Here is a 14,008-nt window from a genome sequence, read left to right as displayed (position 1 = left end):
GTTGATGGTGCTGATGATGATGGTGCTGATGATGGTGCTGTTGATGGTGCTGATGATGATGGTGCTGATGATGGTGCTGATGATGGTGGTGATGATGATGGTGCTGATGATGGTGCTGATGGTGCTGTTGATGGTGCTGATGATGGTGGTGATGATGATGGTGCTGATGATGGTTGTGATGATGGTGATGGCCATCACACCTGGCACCCGATAGGTGCTCAGCCAGGGGTTCTGCTCTCTCTCTGCCCCATCGGGGAGCCCAGCTGCACGGAGACTCTGGGGGTGCTCCTGAGACACACCCGCCTCCCACCCCAGACCAAGGACGTCAGAAGTCTGGTGATGGCTACGGCGGTGGTATTTAAATGTTCAGTTTATTTTTATATTTTAGGGGTCCATTGGAAAGACCCCAGGGGAGAGCCGCACTGACCCCCAGCCTGGAGTGACCTCGGACACCCGGCTTCACCACGGAAAGGCCCGTGTCCCGGGCCCCTCAGCGCGGCACACCGGAGGCCAGGTCACCAAATCGGACACGCGGCCTGGACACTGTGACTGGAGAGCGGCTGAGCTCAGCCGGGGGTGAGAGGCCGGGCAGCCCGTGGGGAGCCGGGCCCTGTGGGGAGCGGCCGGGCTCAGTCAGACAGGTCCTCGTCCTCGGGGTCGCCCGGGCTCCAGCCGCCGGCCGCCCGCTCCATGGCTCTCACCCAGCGGCCCCGCAGCTCCTCGCTGTCGGCCCTGAAGGTGTACAGCAGGCCGGACTGCTGCAGCTGGAAGGCTCGGGGGTCCCCCTGGGGCCCGGCGGTCACCTGGTAGCCCAGCAGGGGGATGGAGGTGTGAGCCCGGATGTCCTGGAGGGAGGAGAGAGCCGTGGGCCACGGTCCCCCATCCAGCCCTGCGGCCTCCCAGTCACACACCTGCCCCCACTCCCCACGGCCCCGGGAGGGGAGGGCTGGGGGAGGACCAGGGGACAGGAGAATGGGCCGCCCCTTGAGGACACCGCAGTTGTGCCCTGGAGTCTGGGCCCAGCTTTGAAAGCCCCTAACCCTGTGGAGCCCCAGAGAACTGTGTCTGCACTGGGCCTCAGTCTCCACATCTGAGGAATGGGCCAGCAGTATGCCCTCCCCCATCTCCACCCGCGGGGAGAAGGCCAGGGCTGAGGGGCCGGGGCGGCCTTACCTGGGGGGCCGCGTAGACGTAGAGCACCAGGGGGTCGTCCCGGGGGATCACGCACCAGCCCTGGGGGCCGCTCTTGCCCCACTTTTCCCCGCCGAGCTGCAGGAAGCCGCACATGAGGCTCCGCTCGGCCGCCGCCGAGGACCCGGTCTGAAACCAGAGGACAGGCTGCCGTGGGACCTGTCAATCTCTATTCCTGCTCCCGCCGCCGCCCTGCAGGCCGGTCTCCGTCCCTGCGGCTCAGAGAGGCGCCAGCACGGCCTCGGTCACAGCCGGCCGGGCCCGGGCAGAGCCGGCCAAGCCCTGGCCAGCCTGAACGGGGGCAGGGGTGGGGCTTTCCACCGGAAAGTTCTCCCAGGGAACACAGTTAGGGCCTGAGAAGGGGCTGACCCTCCCCTCTCTCCAGGGCGGGCTGTGTTGCCTAATGGTCAGCGAGGCCGTGACTGCTGGGCCTGGAACAATGGGGAGGGCTGGAAGGCAGGCCGATGCCCGTGGAAAGGAACCGGCTGGAGACCGGGGCTGTGCTCAGCTGGACAGGCCGGGCCTTCTCCCCGCCCAGGGCCTCAGTGAGGGGCAGCGGGCACGCTGTGCCAGGCCGGGCCACCGGTATGTGTAGCACGAGGCTGATACAGCCAGCGCCCGGGGTGGGGGGTGGGGGGAGGTCCAGGGAGGGAGCGGCCCAGCGGGGCCCACGGGCCGCCAGGAGGACGGCTGCGGGAGGCCGGCTCCTTCTCGCTGGGTGACCGGGGCAAGCGCCGCTCTGGCCGGGCTCCCACGGACAGGCCCCGAGTGCCTCTGTGAGAATGCAGTCTCCCGCCCGCCGCTCCAGCAGCGAGGCCCTGCCTGAGCCTCGGTTTCCCCCTCGGTAACCCCAGCTCTCTTCCCGTGGGGGCTGCTGGGCAGGAGGGGCTGTTGGCAGGGACTGTCGGGCGGGGCTGTGCGGCCCCTGGATGGGACACAGGGGAGGGGCAGGGCCTGGACCCAAAGCTGCTTTCCTCCGGGGCCAGCAGGCTGACGGGGGAGGGATGGGGTGTGTGTGTGTGTGTGTGTGTGTGGTATGTGATGTGTAGTGTGTGGTGTGTGTGTGTGTGTGTGTGGTATGTGATGTGTGTGTGTTGTGGTGTGTGTGTGGTGTGTGTGTGGTATGTGATGTGTGTGGTGTGTGTGTGTGTGGTGTGTGTGTGTGGTGTGTGGTATGTGATGTGTGGTGTGTGTGGTGTGTGGTATGTGATGTGTGTGTGTTGTGGTGTGTGTGTGGTGTGTGTGTGTGGTATGTGATGTGTGTGGTGTGTGTGTGTGTGGTGTGTGTGTGTGGTGTGTGGTGTGTGTGTGGTGTGTGTGTGGTGTGTGTGTGGTGTGTGTGTGTGGTATGTGATGTGTGGTGTGTGTGATGTGTGGTGTGTGTGTGTGTGTGTTGTGGTGTCTGTGGTGTGTGTGTGTGTGGTATGTGATGTGTGTGGTGTGTGTGTGGTATGTGTGTGTGGTATGTGATGTGTGTGGTGTGTGTGTGGTGTGTGTGTGGTGTGTGGTGTGTGGTATGTGATGTGTGGTGTGTGTGTGGTATGTGATGTGTGTGGTGTGTGTGTGGTGTGTGTGTGGTGTGTGTGTGTGGTATGTGATGTGTGGTATGTGATGTGTGGTGTGTGTGTGGTGTGTGTGTGTGTGGTATGTGATGTGTGTGTGTTGTGGTGTGTGTGTGGTGTGTGTGTGTGGTATGTGATGTGTGGTGTGTGTGTGATGTGTGTGTGTGTGTGTTGTGGTGTGTGTGTGGTGTGTGTGGTGTGTGTGTGTGTGGTGTGTGTGTGTGGTGTGTGGTATGTGATGTGTGGTGTGTGTGGTGTGTGGTATGTGATGTGTAGTGTGTGGTGTGTGTGTGTGTGTGTGTGTGGTATGTGATGTGTGTGTGTTGTGGTGTGTGTGTGGTGTGTGTGTGTGGTATGTGATGTGTGTGGTGTGTGTGTGTGTGGTGTGTGTGTGTGGTGTGTGGTATGTGATGTGTGGTGTGTGTGTGTGTGTGGTGTGTGTGTGTGTGTGTTGTGGTGTGTGTGGTGTGTGTGTGTGTGGTGTGTGTGTGTGGTGTGTGTGTGTGTGGTATGTGATGTGTGTGGTGTGTGTGTGGTATGTGTGTGTGGTATGTGATGTGTGTGTGTGTGTGTGGTGTGTGTGTGGTGTGTGGTGTGTGGTATGTGATGTGTGGTGTGTGTGTGGTATGTGATGTGTGTGGTGTGTGTGTGGTGTGTGTGTGGTGTGTGTGTGTGGTATGTGATGTGTGGTATGTGATGTGTGGTGTGTGTGTGGTGTGTGTGTGGTGTGTGTGTGGTGTGTGTGTGGTGTGTGTGTGGTGTGTGTGTGGTGTGTGTGTGTGGTATGTGATGTGTGGTGTGTGTGTGGTGTGTGATGTGTGGTGTGTGTGTGTGTGGTATGTGATGTGTGTGGTGTGTGTGTGGTATGTGTGTGTGGTATGTGATGTGTGGTATGTGATGTGTGGTGTGTGTGTGGTGTGTGGTGTGTGTGTGGTGTGTGATGTGTGTGGTGTGTGTGTGTGGTATGTGTGTGTGGTATGTGATGTGTGGTATGTGATGTGTGGTGTGTGTGTGGTGTGTGGTGTGTGGTATGTGATGTGTGTGGTGTGTGGTGTGTGTGTGTGTGTGGTGTGTGGTATGTGATGTGTGGTGTGTGTGTGGTGTGTGTGTGGTATGTGTGTGTGGTATGTGATGTGTGTGGTGTGTGTGTGGTGTGTGTGTGGTGTGTGGTGTGTGGTATGTGATGTGTGGTGTGTGTGTGTGTGTGTTGTGGTGTGTGTGGTGTGTGTGTGTGTGGTATGTGATGTGTGTGGTGTGTGTGTGGTATGTGTGTGTGGTATGTGATGTGTGTGGTGTGTGTGGTGTGTGTGTGGTGTGTGTGTGGTGTGTGTGTGGTGTGTGTGTGGTGTGTGTGTGTGGTATGTGATGTGTGGTGTGTGATGTGTGGTGTGTGTGTGTGTGGTATGTGATGTGTGTGTGTTGTGGTGTGTGTGTGGTGTGTGTGTGTGGTATGTGATGTGTGGTGTGTGTGTGATGTGTGTGTGTGTGTGTTGTGGTGTGTGTGTGGTGTGTGTGGTGTGTGTGTGTGTGGTGTGTGTGTGTGGTGTGTGGTATGTGATGTGTGGTGTGTGTGGTGTGTGGTATGTGATGTGTAGTGTGGTGTGTGTGTGTGTGTGTGTGTGTGGTATGTGATGTGTGTGTGTTGTGGTGTGTGTGTGGTGTGTGTGTGTGGTATGTGATGTGTGTGGTGTGTGTGTGTGGTGTGTGTGTGTGGTGTGTGGTATGTGATGTGTGGTGTGTGTGATGTGTGGTGTGTGTGTGTGTGTGGTGTGTGTGTGTGGTGTGTGTGTGTGTGGTATGTGATGTGTGTGGTGTGTGTGTGGTATGTGTGTGTGGTATGTGATGTGTGTGGTGTGTGTGTGGTGTGTGTGTGGTGTGTGGTGTGTGGTATGTGATGTGTGGTGTGTGTGTGGTATGTGATGTGTGTGGTGTGTGTGTGGTGTGTGTGTGGTGTGTGTGTGTGTGGTATGTGATGTGTGGTATGTGATGTGTGGTGTGTGTGTGGTGTGTGTGTGGTGTGTGTGTGGTGTGTGTGTGGTGTGTGTGTGGTGTGTGTGTGTGGTATGTGATGTGTGGTGTGTGTGTGGTGTGTGATGTGTGGTGTGTGTGTGTGTGGTATGTGATGTGTGTGTGTGTGTGTGGTATGTGTGTGTGGTATGTGATGTGTGGTATGTGATGTGTGGTGTGTGTGTGGTGTGTGGTGTGTGGTGTGTGTGTGGTGTGTGTGTGGTGTGTGTGTGTGGTATGTGATGTGTGGTGTGTGTGTGGTGTGTGATGTGTGGTGTGTGTGTGTGTGGTATGTGATGTGTGTGGTGTGTGTGTGGTATGTGTGTGTGGTATGTGATGTGTGGTATGTGATGTGTGGTGTGTGTGTGATGTGTGGTGTGTGTGTGTGTGGTATGTGATGTGTGTGGTGTGTGTGTGGTATGTGTGTGTGGTATGTGATGTGTGGTATGTGATGTGTGGTGTGTGTGTGGTGTGTGATGTGTGTGGTGTGTGTGTGTGGTATGTGTGTGTGGTATGTGATGTGTGGTATGTGATGTGTGGTGTGTGTGTGGTGTGTGGTGTGTGGTATGTGATGTGTGTGGTGTGTGGTGTGTGTGTGTGTGGTGTGTGTGTGTGGTATGTGTGTGTGGTATGTGATGTGTGTTGTGTGTGTGGTGTGTGTGTGGTGTGTGGTGTGTGGTATGTGATGTGTGGTGTGTGTGTGGTGTGTGTGTGGTGTGTGTGTGTGGTATGTGATGTGTGGTGTGTGGTGTGTGGTATGTGATGTGTGTGGTGTGTGGTGTGTGGTATGTGATGTGTGGTGTGTGTGTGGTGTGTGGTGTGTGGTATGTGATGTGTGGTGTGTGTGTGGTGTGTGTGTGTGGTATGTGATGTGTGGTATGTGATGTGTGGTGTGTGTGTGTGGTGTGTGGTGTGTGGTATGTGATGTGTGTGGTGTGTGATGTGTGGTGTGTGTGTGTGTGTGTGTGGTGTGTGGTGTGTGGTATGTGATGTGTGGTGTGTGTGTGGTATGTGTGTGTGGTATGTGATGTGTGTGGTGTGTGTGTGGTGTGTGTGTGGTGTGTGTGTGGTGTGTGTGTGTGCTGTGTGTGTGGTGTGTGTGTGTGGTGTGTGTGTGGTGTGTGTGTGTGTGTGGTATGTGATGTGTGGTATGTGATGTGTGGTGTGTGTGTGGTGTGTGTGTGGTGTGTGTGTGTGGTGTGTGTGTGTGTGGTGTGTGGTATGTGATGTGTGGTATGTGATGTGTGGTATGTGATGTGTGGTGTGTGTGTGGTGTGTGTGTGGTGTGTGATGTGTGGTGTGTGTGTGGTGTGTGTGTGGTATGTGATGTGTGGTGTGTGTGTGGTGTGTGATGTGTGTGGTATGTGATGTGTGGTATGTGATGTGTGGTGTGTGTGTGTGGTGTGTGGTGTGTGGTATGTGATGTGTGGTATGTGATGTGTGGTGTGTGTGTGGTGTGTGTGGTGTGTGTGTGGTGTGTGTGTGTGGTATGTGATGTGTGGTATGTGATGTGTGGTGTGTGTGTGTGTGTGTGTGGTGTGTGGCATGTGATGTGTGGTATGTGATGTGTGGTGTGTGTGGTGTGTGTGTGGTGTGTGTGTGTGGTGTGATGTGTGGTGTGTGATGTGTGGTGTGTGTGTGGTGTGTGTGTGGTATGTGATGTGTGGTGTGTGTGTGTGGTGTGTGATGTGTGGTGTGTGTGTGGTGTGTGATGTGTGGTGTGTGTGTGGTGTGTGATGTGTGGTGTGTGGTGTGTGATGTGTGGTGTGTGTGTGGTGTGTGATGTGTGGTGTGTGGTGTGTGATGTGTGGTGTGTGTGTGTGGTGTGTGATGTGTGGTGTGTGTGTGGTATGTGATGTGTGGTGTGTGTGTGGTGTGTGATGTGTGGTGTGTGGTGTGTGATGTGTGGTGTGTGTGTGGTGTGTGATGTGTGGTGTGTGGTGTGTGGTGTGTGTGTGGTGTGTGATGTGTGTGGTGTGTGGTGTGTGGCATGTGCGCGCGCAGAGGGCGGAGGGAGAGTGTGGCTTTCCCTCCGCACCCAGGAGGGTGCCGGCACAGGCCCACCCAGCCCGGGTGCCGTGCGGGAGGACGGAGGACGGCCTCACCTCCAGGATGCCCCGCCTCCGGTCCTCCCGGTCGGCGGGGAGCACGTGGCCGGTGAGGAAGGTGTAGCAGTGCAGGCAGACGCGGTTGGGCCTGTTGCCGTCGTACTTGAGCTCAGCCCGGTAGTCGGAGCACCTGGCACACACCACCTGCGGAGGAGGGCCGGGAGGACCGCGCTGAGCCTGGGCTGGAAGCGGGGCTGGAGAGGAGCGGGCAGGGCGGGAGGAGGGAGGCGAGGCTCAGAGGAACCAGACGGGGGAGCTGCTGCTCCTGCCCATGGCAGAGGAGAGCTCAGGCGGGCCTCCCAGGGGCTGAGCCTGGAGCCGCCTCTCCCTCCAGAGGCCCGAGTGAAGGCAGCTGTCAGCCCAGCGCTTCCCTCGCCCGAGCTGCTCCTCTGGGGCCCAGTCCCTCTGCCCTCACTCCCTCTCCCAGCGCCTGCGGGCCTCTGTCCTCGCCTCACGGGGAGCAGCTCACCGCTGCAGCTGGCCCTCCACCAGCAGGCCCTGTCCCTCCCCGGTTAGATCTAAGGTCCATGCAAATTCTGCATTCCGCTCGTCCCCGAGCCACGCCCGCTCCAACACAGCAATGACAGCTGCTTGTCTGGCCACGAAGGCCTGCCCTGCTTACTCCCAGAGTAAGGGGAGACCGGGTGAGAGAGGCATGATGGGGCTCCAGGAAAACACGGGCGCTGCAGGACGTGGCTCCCAGGAGGACGGGGGTCACTGTGTCCAGGATGTGGGCTTGGAAACGAGGGGGAGAGGGGAGAAGGGAGGAGAGGGCTGTTCCTCAGGGAGCCCTGGGGGTGCGGCTCAGCAGGGACGGAGGGCCCGCCCTCGCCAGGATCCCGCCTGGCAGGCAGGAGGCAGAAACTGGGCACCGCACCACCGAGAGGGTGACTCACGGACTCGGGGGAATGCTCAGGTGGGAGGTGCCCCCGCCGGGCCGGGCCCCGCACAGCCCCACACGGGCCTCCCCTACCCTGCGAACATTTTATTTTGCTTTTATTGAGATTTAACTGTTAAATATTATGCGTGTGTATTTCTTTTCTCCTCCACCAGCTTCCCTTTTGGAAAAATTTCAAGCCTGCAGACAAGCTGGAAGAACAATCCACTGACACTCCCCACTGCCAACTCCCCACTGTTAACATGTTTGCCTGTCGCTGCATATGTGCATTTCACTTTGTCAACCATTCGGATATAAATTATAGTCATCATGACCCCTCACCCTCAATGATGCCAGGGACACGCGGACAATAAGTTTCCAGGATCCAATCCAGGATCTGACATTCCATCCAGCCAGAGTACTGTATTGCTCCATGTACCTGCCTCGGGCTGTTAGGGCAGTCTTCGTGCCTTTCTGTACTTCTTAACTACTTTAAATATTTGTTTAGAACTGCTTACTACGTCACAAGTGTGAATGGACGCCAGTCTTATTGACGGGCGTGAATCGCCAAGGACGGGAGCTAATCCCCACATCCGGGATGGAACTCTTAAAATCCCCACGGAAGTGTGTCCGGGCCTAGACAGTCCCTCTGTTCTGTTTGCTCTTTAACACACTTCGGGGACACCTCCCTGGCCAGCCTGCCCGCGGGCCTCCTCCCCGGAGCTCATCAAAGACGAGGTCACGGCTCTGTTTGCAGGGGGGGGGGTGTGACGCCAGCAGAGAGCAGCTCCAGGGCAGCAGGTGCTACAGGCAGGGCAGGTGGCGGGACGGAAAGCCCCTTCCCAGTGGCCTGTGACTCACTCCTCTGAGGGGCCTGAGCTCTGGAGGAGGCGGCGAGGGGAGGGAGCACCTTCCTTAGTCCGGTCCTCACTGCCCCCCGGGAGGCAGGCATTATCATCCCCATTGCACAGGGCGAGGAAACTGAGGCCGGAGCTGGGCGGGCAGAGTTAGCCACAGAACACGGAGGCTGGAGTGCTGAGGGCTTGGAAGGGGAGGAGAGGGGAGGGAAGGGGAGGGGAGGGGAGGGGAGAGGAGGAGGGGAGGGGAGGGGAGAGGAGGAGAGGAGAGGAGAGGAGAGGGAGGAGAGGAGAGGAGAGGAGAGGGGAGGAGAGGAGAGGAGAAGGGAGGGGAGGGGAGGAGAGGAGAGCTAGTGGGCCAGTCAGGAAGGGAGGACGAGGTGGCGGTGCAGGCTTGGGCTGAGGAGGCGGGGGCGGGCAGGGGAAGGACCATGTCCCGGTGCGGGGCTGGGGGCCTCGGGAAGTGAAGGAAGCAGGTGGCTAATAGCGCCGCCTTGGGGAGTGTCCGAGCACTAGTCCAGGGGGAGGATGAGGTCCTGCTTCACCCGTGGGCACCCTGAGGTCCAGACGAGGTGTCTCCCACGCCTGGCACAGAGCGCATGGCTGCGCTGGGTGGAGCGGGCTGGTGGGCAGGGAGGGGTGCGGGCAGAGAGGGGGTGCCGGCAGGGGTGGCGGCAGGGAGGGGTGCCGCAGGGGCGGGAGGGGGCACTCACGTAGCCGCAGGCCCGGCAGTGGTGGCGCCGGCGCGTCAGGGCGGTGAAGGGCTCCTGGCAGCGCATGCACATGGTCACCATGCTGTCCCGCACCCACTGCGGCGCCCGCAGGCCCAGCTCCTCCGCCTGCAGCTGGGGGCAGGGGCCGGCGTCACCCTCTGCCCCTCGGGAGCCGGGCCTGCCCCCTGCCCGGCGGGTCCGTGTGGGCTCCCAGTGCCCGCCACGCGGAGCGGGCCGGACGGCGAGGCCGTGGGCAGCCCCATGACAATCTCCCTCCACCGCTGAGCAGACAGCCCCAGGGGGCTGGGACCGCACAGCCGCCCAGCAGCCAGCGTCCGAGCTCAGGTCCGAGCTCAGTCAGCCCCCCCTGTCCCCCTGCGGCCTCCCCCTCCCCCGGGGCGTACAGTTCCCAGGCCTTTCAGCCCAGACCTGCCCCAGCCCGCCGGCCCCCAGCCCGCAGCCCTCCCCGGGCTGGCTGTTGGCCTGTGGGAGCCCCCGGCACTGGGTCTGACAGGGCGATGCTGGGGTGGGAGGGCTTCCCGGTCCCTTCACATCTCTCCTGGGTGACACTCCGGCCTCGGAGCTGCCCTCCTCACCTGCCGCTGGGCGGCGCCCTCGGGGCCCTGCACCGCGGCCTTGAAGGTCTCATTCCGCTTCTCGATTTGGTCAATGGCTGCTTGGCAGGCCTGGGAGGGGGCAGGGAGTTGTTAAAGGAAAGGGGGGCCGAGCAGGGGTGTCCATCCCTCCGTCCATCCATCCACACCCTGGGCAGACCCTGCTGAGAGCCGCTGGCGAGGGATACTCAGTGCACGTGGGCCGACTTCAGGAGAGAAACCATCACCCCACATTACAGATGGGGAAACTGAGGCTCAGGGATGCTTGGTGACCTGTTCCAGGCCGCCCCGGCTAGACAGCGAGAGGCAGCAGAATGCTAGCTCAAGTGTGACTCCGACCTGCCCCCAGCAGCTCCCGAGGAGGAGGAGCAGGGAGCAGCGGGGCGCCCCACAGAGCCCGCCCCCCCACCCCACCCCTGCCCCTGCGCCCTCTCCTCCGCGCCCCCCCCCCACCCCGCACGGGTGGTGGGTCTGATACCTGCATCCAAGAAAGCATTTCCTCCTGGGACCTGCTCGGAGAGGAAGGCGGTGTTGAGACGGGCCTCCCCGCCCCGCCGCCCCGCCGCCCCGCCGCCCCGCCGCCCTACCTGGCCTGCAGCTGCAGGGAGCGCTGCTTCCCGGACACCAGGAAGGAGTGCGGGAACTCGGCGTCCGTCAGCTCCCGCACCTGCCGGGCACAGGAGGGCGTTCAGCGGGCAGGGAGAGGGATCCTGCCCCCGGGCGATGCCAGCGCCAGGGACGGGGACGGGAGCTGGCTCAGCACCCCCTGGTCCCTCGGAGCCGCGCGAAGGCTGCTCTGGCTCCTGGAAGTTCCCGTGTGAGGCAGGGTGGTGGCTCCTGACAAATGACTCACCAGAGTGGACTCTGGGCCACAATGGGGCTCGGGGACACAGCCTCTGCAAGAGCAGACCTAGGGCCAGAGTAAGGCCCTCTGCCCCGTACAGCGCATGAAGGAATTGATGACCCAATCCATGGACCACGCACACCAACCTCAATGGACCCAAGAATCAGGCGATCAGCTCCTTGCCTGTCGCCACCCTCGGGCCCAGGGTCCCAGGGCCGATGTGAAAGCCGCCAGGCAGAGAGCGCCTGCCCAGCGAGGCCGTGGCGTTCAGGGCCTCTGTGCACGTTCTCACTCAGCCCTGAAACGGGGAACCCGGGATCCGCCCTGACGCTCAGCCATCCCGGCCTCCCAGGACAGCAAATCTCTCCCAGCCGCGGGCTCCCTGCACCGCGGACTCCGCTCAGGCCTCTGGGTCCGCCACCAGTTCACAGACACGTGTGAGCCCGAGACATGCTCCACAGCGGTCAGTCAGCAAAGTCCAGGCTACGGGAAACTCCACCAGAGAAATTATCTCAATTTTCAATAAATAAATGAGAGAAAACGTGGGAAAGGGAAGTGTGTTGTATTAAACGGGCCATGAGCAGCATATCACAAATGATTCAAACAGATCAGCTGTGGGAAGACATTTATGAGACGGTCAAGGAAAACCGACGAGTCCTAATGTTACTAAATAATTGTTATCCATTTGTCAGAGGTGATAATGGTACTGTTGTCATCTTTTAGGCAAAAAAAAAAAAAAAAAAAGTTCTTATCTCTGACAGAGACATACTGAAGTACTTACAGGTGAAATAATTATGTGACTGGGATTTGCCCTTAAATAGTCCAGTGTACAAAGGGGATTAAGAGGGGAAATACTGAGGAAACAAGACTGGCCTTGAGCTGGCGATTGTTGAAACTAGGGGAGGAGTATACGGGCTTTTATTTTCTCGTCTCCCTGAAGTTTCTCTCTCTCTCTCCCCCTCTCTTCCTCTCTGAAATCAATAAAAGTCTATTTTAAAAAAATGTTCACAATAAAAAGTTAAAGAAAATCCTCACAGCAATCTTGGGAGGCAGATATTACCATCCTCCTCTGGGAGATGAGGAAATGGAGACTCAGAGAAGGCAAGAGACCTACCTGAGGTCACACAGCATCTACATGGCAGAATGAGGATTCAAACTTGGGGTTTTGGCCCCCCAAAGGGTAAAATGGAAGAACGTCTGTTTGCAGCCAGTCCTGTGAGCACGGACCTCCCCGTGGTGTGGAGTCACGGGGAAGCCAGAACATGGACTTGGAGCCCATGGTCCCGGCCTGGGAGCTCTGTTGTCACTGAGCCCATCTCACTGCCCTGTGTGACCTCTCAGGGCGGCTCACCCCACCCCACAGTGTGGCCCTGGGAACACTCTCTTCACGCCAGGCCCAGGCCACCCGCCGGCCCACAGAGCCAGCCGGGCCTTGGTACCGGCCTGATGGGATTGGACTCCAGGCCCTTGGCACCGGGAAGCTGGGAGAGTGTCTGAATGGAGCCGCTCAGGCCGGAAGGTGTGTGGGCCGTCGCTCTGCAGGCGTGTGTAAGGGGGGAGGGCTGCTGTGGGGGAAAGGGGACAAACCAGCGGTCCCAGAGGCCGGCTGGGAAGCGGTGCCCTGGGTGGAGGCCTGCCCACACCGGGAGCGGGAAGAGTCTCTCCTGGGGAACGACAGGAACTCTGGCCAGATGCCATGACTGAGCAGTGAGGGCGAGGGGAGAGGGCGAGGAAGGGAGAGTCTAAGGTTCGGAGTCCAGAGGCAGGAAGGAACCCGATGCTTTTCATAGAAACCTGGGGGTCCAGCACCACCTGCCTTGGCCCAGGCAGGATGGAGGCTTCTAGAGACACCTTCCGGATCCCAGTCTCAGCCTCCCCCAGGTCTGGGCTGGTCCAGGCCCCTTTGTGTCAATTAACAAAAGACACCACTTCCTCAGAACACCTTACTGACATCTGCTGGCAGACTGGCGTCATAGGCAGGTTTTGTTGGAACAAGACACTTGGCTGCCCTCTGCTGGCCAAGGAGAGTTGTGAACACACAGTGTGCGGGTGGCTGCGGATGAGGTGTGCCCATCTTAGATGGCCTGTGTCCTACCGTGAGCACCTGCCCAGCTGTGTGTCTCACATCCCTCCTGCTCCCGGGCTGGCCCTGCGCCGATGGCACAGCGTTAGGACCAGGTCGGACCTCGGGGACAATCAGGCGCTGAGAGCAGTCCTCCCTGACATTCAGGAGGAGGAGGAACATCATGGTGGCTGAAGGCCGGACCTGCCTCCAAACCTCAGACTCAGAAAATGGTTCCCGTGCAGACACGGTTGGGGACAGCTCTGCACATGCCAGGCCTGTGCCATCCAGGAGAGGGGGCTTTGTGGCCGCTGGAGCACAGATGATCTGTGAGGGATACACTGCGTCCCTGGGACTTTCTGGGTCTCACTAAGGCACCCAGAAACACAAGCCTGCACATGTGCCAGCATTGTCCTAATCCAAAACCAGATAAAGACACCACAACAAAAGAAAATTATAAGCCAACATCCCTGATGGACATAGATGTGAAAATCCTCAACAAAATATTAGCAAATCGGCCGGGACCGGTTTGGCTCAATGGATAGAGCGTCGGCTTGGGAACTGAAGGGTCCAGGGTTCGATTCCGGTCAAGGGCATGTACCTTGGTTGTGGGCATATCCCCAGTGGGGGGTGTGCAAGAGGCAGCTGATTGATGATTCTCTCTCATTGACGTTTCTAGCTCTCTATCTCTCTCCCTTCCTCTCTGTACAAAATCAATAAAATATATTTAAAAAAAATATTAGCAAATCGGTTCCAGCAATACATTCAAAAGATAACACACCATTAACTCTATGGGATTTATTCCCAGGATGCAAGGTTGGTGCAATATATGCAAATCAATTAATGTGATACATCATATAAACAAAATGAAGGATTAAAATCATATGATCACATCAATAGATATGACCAATAGATATCAATAGATGCAGAAAAAGCATCTGACAAAACTCAGCACCTTTTATGATAAAAACTCAGCAAAGCAGGGATAGAGGGAGCATACCTCAACATAATAAAGGCCATAAATGACAAATACACAACTAACATCATACTCAATGGGGGGAAATTAAAAGAGTTTCCCTTAATATCCGAATAAGATAGGGATGCTATTTTTTTAACATATTTTCTTTTAAAAAAATGTATTTTATTGACTTCATAGAGGAAAGAAGAGGGAGA

General features: G+C 58.1%; 1 protein-coding gene across 2 annotated transcripts in view; it reads right to left on the bottom strand.

Annotated features, from left to right (window-relative positions):
• Positions 1-353: 353 nt before the first annotated feature.
• The window catches only part of FGD2 (FYVE, RhoGEF and PH domain containing 2), a 28,529-nt gene continuing 14,874 nt past the window's right edge, over positions 354-14,008 (bottom strand). The window contains exons 10-16 of one of the 2 annotated variants that reach the window (XM_084890062.1): positions 10,517-10,596; positions 10,408-10,438; positions 9,912-10,001; positions 9,316-9,447; positions 6,866-7,012; positions 1,174-1,320; positions 354-845 (exon numbers count right to left, since the gene is read on the bottom strand). In XM_084890062.1, the coding sequence (XP_084746188.1) occupies positions 630-845; positions 1,174-1,320; positions 6,866-7,012; positions 9,316-9,447; positions 9,912-10,001; positions 10,408-10,438; positions 10,517-10,596 (843 nt within the window). In that variant the 3' untranslated portion in view covers positions 354-629. Of the gene's footprint in view, positions 846-1,173; positions 1,321-6,865; positions 7,013-9,315; positions 9,448-9,910; positions 10,002-10,407; positions 10,439-10,516; positions 10,597-14,008 lie in introns of both variants that reach the window. The other variant, XM_084890063.1, reaches the window with a different exon arrangement.

This window comes from Pipistrellus hanaki (genome assembly GCF_964339955.1).
Source record: "Pipistrellus hanaki genome assembly, chromosome: 7".
Taxonomy (NCBI): Eukaryota; Metazoa; Chordata; class Mammalia; order Chiroptera; family Vespertilionidae; genus Pipistrellus; species Pipistrellus hanaki.
The sequence above is the reverse complement of the archived record's forward strand: the minus strand, read 5'-3'. Positions and strand labels throughout refer to the sequence as shown.